Genomic DNA, 6,573 nt, shown 5'->3' with positions numbered 1-6,573 from the left:
TGGTAATTTAGTACTAATCTTATCCTTATGCTGTATATAACCACATTTGTTATTTCCAGTTATTTTTATACAACCTGCCACATATCAAAAGTAGAGCTTGAATAAGAGTCTGCATTGGCATCTATCCAATAAAGTTTTCCCATAAAACAGATACCCACTAGTTGTCGGTATGGATACATTTTCTGTGTAAGCCCATAAGCAATATTTGTTCAACCATTCCTTCCAAGTTATGTTTATCCACTCTCAATGTCATATATATGAACATAAACTAGAATACCCTTTCTATGTGATATTTCTATTAAACCTAATACCATTTGGTAATTTAAAACCAACCCAAACCAACTTACACTAGGTTCACTCATGTGCATGGGGTTCGGCTCTTCAGGTCTGCTTAGGGACCAGAGAACAGAAACCTATTCCACTTAAAAAGCAGACCCCACAGACTATAATGTCGGGTTTCTGTCCAGTTCCTGCCCAAAAAATGTGGAGAAAAGACCCGTAGAACCTTTCTCTCCAGATTTTTAAGCGGATTCATGGAAACCCCAAACGTAGAACAGGTGCCAGGGTGTGAACCTAGCCTTAATATTAGCAAATGTAAAGAAAATATGATATATTTGATACACACAAACACCCACAAACTGAATAAGTATACGTGGTATGTCAAGTGTATTCACATATACACTTATATCACATATACTGTATATTCACCTATTACAGTGAATTCATGAAGGGTGACATGTGGCTGTAAAGGGCTGTTGTATAATATAGGCTTCCCTTTCATGCCCACTTTCTCCACCTACCTCTCTACATTACTTGTCACCACCTATGGGATGGCCATGTGATGGCTTCTTTTTCGTCAAGTGTCTTACAGCTGTTCAAAGTGAACATATAGCATGTAACAATACAGACAGACATAGACTAGATACACTTGTCTGTCCTTTCATATATACAATATACACTGGAACTGCAACCAAGCAAAATTATCAATCACATGTATGTCAACCCGTGTCTATCATGAGTATTATCATATATATATGTCAGACCATGTTTAGCTATCTAGTATTCTTAGTTACCATGACTAATCGGGAGACAATTACAAGCACAATACATTACAACTAGAAGATATTAGAACTACAATACATGACAACTACAATACACTTCCAAGCGTCTCAGTATCTAGAATTCCAACCCATATCTAGACCAATTGTTCAGTTACAATTATAAATATTCTTGAAGCTCCAATTGGTCTCTCAAAAATGATTGTAATGAAACTTTTATGGTTGTCTGTAGAACAAAGAACTCACCTATATACACTGCGTGAAAAGTCATACTTTGACATATACACGTGGACTTCAATTGCCCGGGGGTAGAGACAACTGCTGCCCTGCATTCTCTCTTTATAAGAGCCCATTTTCCATTACTAGACAACCACAATGAGGAATGGGCATCCTTATCATTTCACCCTTTTGAGGGCAAAGATGATCAGAAACCAGGAAGAAGCCTAAAATGATGTACCCTAAACATTTAGAGCTGTGTAGACTACAACTTTCCACAAGGTGTGTTGTACATATGTCTCATGGGGACCTTAGGCAGTTCCGAGACCTTCTTCAAGGCTAAACCAAAGGTAGAGTTGGAGTGGATGAAGTACTTAGAAGCTAAATTAACACTCCGATGCCCCTAAAATATATTTTGGCTTCCTACCTTGGTCAAGTTTTTTGGAGCCAGCAAAATCAGATTTGGAGACCATTTGGGGACAAAGAGTGGGGTAAGTGAGGTCAATGTACAGGATTGTATAGTATGTTGGTGCAATATAAGCAATGAGAATAAAATTTGAGAACATAACATTGAATAGCAGAAACAAATGCATTTTTCAACCACATTCTTTATTGAGTATTTGTTTAAGAAACAGAGGTATACAGGCACACCCAATAGCTTTTAGAGCCTTTAAATAGAAACCAATGTTCTAAAACAAAGCTTTAGGATGTGAAAGAGATTTGATTTCACTTTTAAACAGTCCCCATTTTGTACTTCTCCTATTGTAGACCTATCAAATAGCCCCTCCGTCCATCACCAAATAAGTATATGAACAACTTGGATTTAGATCCAATATCCCGGCACATGGAGGGTCATCTCATAGCTACAAAAGCAGAAAGACATCACATATGAGATTCCCTAGGATATAATACGTCCCTGACTATATCCGGGGTGTCTTTCACATTCTAAAACCATATTTAATTTAATTCAGTTTCGCTTTAAAGAATAAGGCACAGGACTGTAGGTAAACACTTCTTCCCTAGCAAACGTAGTTGCATTGCAACATCTGAGTAACAATAAACATGGAAGCAAATGACTCTATCATTTTCTGCATACAAAACCAGTTATAAATTGGCATAATTTACAAATAAACCCATAGGAGTTAGTACCAAAGACTAGCCGTGCAGGTTTTGATTAAAAATAAAAAAAAAAAGTTTCTGATAAAAAACAAAGCACCAATTTTTTTTTTTTTATAAAGTGTCCAGAACACCAACAATTCAAGGCTCCTCTAAGGTCTGGTGGTTCTCCATTCATGAAGTGGTATAGAATCGTTCTGTAAAATGAGTGTACAGCACATCACAACCTACCGCATATAACAGAGGGCAACATCCTATAAACAATCCTTTTCTTTGATACATTCAGCTTTTTTTTTGTTTTACATTTCAAAAAGTTTGTACAAATTCCCCTCTTTTAAGAAAACTTAGAACAATAAGAATGTATTTGCTTGCTTGAAAACAATTTGTGCAAGATGTGAGATAGTCCAGATGACTTCTGTTTCGACGTAGCATACTCTTTATCACATTCCCAGAGTAGATCCTTTGTAATTCCTTAGTGACTAGTCGCTGGGATTGAGTTTAGGCTTGATGACTTCTTCTTTTAAGCTTTCTTCTTAATGGTTGAGCTGTCAAAGAGAAAAGTTTAGTTGAAGATTAGAACTAAAATTCTTTGTCTTTATGATGAATGATACCAATGTAACACCAAAAATTAACCTAGAAAGGCTGGCTCTATATAAATAATTATGGTTTTCGGCAATGACTACTTCAAGCACCTTAAGGCCTGGTTCACGTCTGGGTTTGGGGATTCGGTTCCCCTCTCCGCATGAAAAATGTGGAAAGAAAAGTGCAGCAAGCAGCACTTTTTTCTCAGCTTTTTTTCGTGCGGAAACCACACAGACCCCATTATACTCTACGGGGTCCATGGGTCTCTTAAGATCTCCAAGCGAACCTTCCCAATTGGAAACCTGAACGAAGACGTGAATCAAACCTTAGACTTATTATATTCTTATGGGTGGTGGAATGTTCATAATTTCATAAATGAATGCCAGGGACAATTTAATAGTGTGTCAATGTATCATATTGCATTGCCAAAAATTCCCTTGTCTTCTTCAAAGAAGTGATGAGCATTTCGTTAGAAGGGCACCTACAGTGTTCTTTATCTATTTCAATGCAAAGGGGCCAAAAGATGGGCCATTCAGTATACTATATGTGTGTACCCTTTTCATCTGTTTTATTCAATAATGAAAGTAAGTCTAGCTTGCCCGCGGAGCTCAGGTCAGCTCATGGTTGTGAAGATATTACTTTCTGCATAAGTCTATAGTCTACATTTTATCACAATATCAAAACCATGTTTCAGCTGTCATGGAGGCAGAGCGGTTTAGCAGAATAGTCTGTTTGACATTACCAAATGCATTCTTCTTAAGAGCTTCACATTTGGGTTTGTGAGTTGGTCATGTTGGACTTATACAGTAGATTGCTTAGGACTCTCTAATACAAGTTACTCCTCCCCATCTCCCCATACACATTGTATGTGATTCAATGGCTTACTGCATCTCTCCTGAGAAGAACGTATCTGGAATGTTGAAATTCTAAATATCTGATCTTTTTCCCCTTGCCATAGGAAGAAAGGATGTTGACTGAACATCAAATACACATTAGATGGTCAACGGGCCCCACCAAGTCTGGTAGGTTTGAGTGACCTTAATCTTATGCGTATGGTCAACTTTTGGTCAAAATATATTGTTTACTACCTCAAGGACTATCACAAAAGATGGAAAGTGTTGACCCAATAAAAGAAAATATTAATTAGAAATCAACTAGTAGCCAATATAGCCCTTAACCACTAGTAGCTAAAATGCTGGTTCAATAAAAGTGAGCAACATATACTGTTGTCGGGAGGGCTATATTTTTAGGAAACTTTCACTTGGCACTTAACCCATTAAGTACACTGATACAGTAAAGTACTCAAAAGTTTAAACAATGTCAACATTTTCTATGTAAAGTGTCATTTTAAAGCTTGACAAGAGTCAAGTTAGAGTTTGTTACCTCTGTAGCTAAAGAAAACTCAGGAATTCCAAAATGTATCCATATAAGTTCACACATAAAATGTTAATACACTTGAGTTATAACCTTATAGGGGTTTTCTGGAATTATGATATTGAGCTCCACTTCTTCTCAAGTCATCATGTTCATTGGTCACATTACCATAAAGCAGTTCAGTCCCTTTTGACCGAATGGGGAAAAGTTGCAATGCCAAGCACAGCAGCTATACAATGTACGTATGGTGAAGAGCTTGGGACATAGTGCAGAGGCTGCGGTCATTGATATCATAGTTCTGGAAAACCCCTTTAATGATCTTCATTTAATATAACACAACATTCTAAAAGGAATTCAGTTATATAGCGAGTAAGTGAAAGATACCAAGTATAAAAGTAGGGCCTGCATTCATTAAATAAATCTCGTGGATCTGATGAGGTTTCTCAATCCTATATGGAAAATCCATGTCACAATACAGATGTTTATCCTTATCTTTTCATCTTTTACAAGATATCCCAAGATAAGTGATGCAAGATCAAAGACTTAAAAAAAAACTAAACTTTTGTGTTACTCGAAACGTGGGCCAGAGTAATTCTATATATTTTCTGGGAAATCTCAAAAATTTGTAAAAGTATTTCTACCTAACAAAAAAATTTGAATTTTCTTGGTCAAGAGGTTTTGTTAAACCTATTTAGTTCACCATAGAGTCCTGTGTCTGTCTAGTAGATTACTGTTGGATACTGGTATTGTGACTATATTACAGATCTTGACATGTAAGGCTAGGTTCACACCTGCATCTGGTCTATGCCTGGGGATTGTGCTCCCCATTCTACTTTAAAAATGATGTGAGAAAAGTCCTGCAAACAGTGCTTTGCATTCCACAGTTTCTGCCCTTTTTGGGCAGGAATCAGGCAGAAACCTAGTGGCCCCTATTATAGGCTATGGAGTCCGTGGGTTTCTAAAGGTAATCACTTTTTTAAGTGGATTAGGTCTCCGGTCAGCGTGGTCCGCTTGGAAACCCAAATGCAGGTGTGAACCTAGAATAACACTGAATGTTCCATGGTTGTCCAATATGATTGTAGCAATTGTCTTGAATATACTTGGATCTCTCATTTATTCAGTGTTTTACAGGATATTTTTGTAAATTGGTTAGATGAAAAAAAATCACACATTTTAAGTAAAAAATATCACACATTATAGAAGACATCACAGCACAAACAGACAGTAAGTTATAGCGTGAGCACAGCATTAGTAAAGCTCTACCTTACTGCAGCAATTTCAAGTGAGCGCAAATTAGCCTAAAACAGAAAAGCAATAGTTCAACAACCAATCGTCTCAACGTCCCCGAGAATTCAACGTAAGCAGAGGCATAAACTGAAGCTCCTCGACCCCGATGCAAGCTCTAAAACAGGACTATGTGCCACTGTGTTTATAAGACTGATGTTTTCCTACGTGTGCGATTTTGTTTCCGCTCAGGCACTTAGCGCCCAGGAAGTAATTTAATAAGGAGGAGTTTATTTTTTAAAGTTATATAAAAAAAACACCCAGATCATTCATCTTAAAGAGGACATTCTACCACCTCCAACAACTCCATTTCTTAGCATTCAATAAACACCACTTCTCTGATTCCAGCACAGTTGCGATTTTCTCAATAGCTCTAACAGTTCCTGAGCTATCAATGTAGTTTGTTTTAGTTTCAGATATCTATTTAGGCTCTGTACTGTCAACTGGGTGGTGTCAGGCAGGAGCAGCCAAGGGGCGTGTAACTCAGAGCTCCAATCAGAGGTGGACAGTGTCAGAGCTCAGAATATTCAACTTTGCCTGCTCCTGCTTAACACAGCCCTCCTGAAAGCAGAGAGTCTATATAGCATATTAGGCACCAAGACTAACTGCATTCAATGGAGGATAAATTAGGCTGTGCCAGAACCTGTGGAGCAGTGCCTATTAAATGAGGCAAATAGCTGGCCTTGATGGTTGGTGAAAGGTTGCCTGAGCTATGTGGACATACTGGTAAATACCTTAATCAGCAAAGATTATTTATGGGACATTATTTATAGAAGATTGCTGTGGGCATGCTCTGTGTAGAGGTCAATGTACAGGAGGAGGGGCGCTGAATCTAATAGCAGTTGTGTAATCCTGTATTATTTGCCTCCAGCTTCATTTCCTATGATGATAATCAGATGACTGCTGAAAATTGATCTCTACACAACAGGAAGTGTTGGTCTAC

At 37.7% G+C, this 6,573-nt stretch overlaps 1 protein-coding gene across 3 annotated transcripts in view; it reads right to left on the bottom strand.

Annotated features, from left to right (window-relative positions):
- Positions 1-1,872: 1,872 nt before the first annotated feature.
- POSTN (periostin) overlaps positions 1,873-6,573 on the bottom strand; it is a 72,104-nt gene continuing 67,403 nt past the window's right edge. For all 3 annotated transcript variants that reach the window (XM_075265911.1, XM_075265913.1, XM_075265912.1), the window contains one exon: positions 1,873-2,935. In XM_075265911.1, the coding sequence (XP_075122012.1) occupies positions 2,889-2,935 (47 nt within the window). In that variant the 3' untranslated portion in view covers positions 1,873-2,888. The remainder of the gene's footprint in view (positions 2,936-6,573) is intronic.

This window comes from Leptodactylus fuscus, chromosome 2 (assembly GCF_031893055.1).
Source record: "Leptodactylus fuscus isolate aLepFus1 chromosome 2, aLepFus1.hap2, whole genome shotgun sequence".
NCBI classification, from domain to species: Eukaryota; Metazoa; Chordata; class Amphibia; order Anura; family Leptodactylidae; genus Leptodactylus; species Leptodactylus fuscus.
Note: the sequence above shows the minus strand (reverse complement) of the source record. Positions and strands in the feature narration are given on the sequence as shown.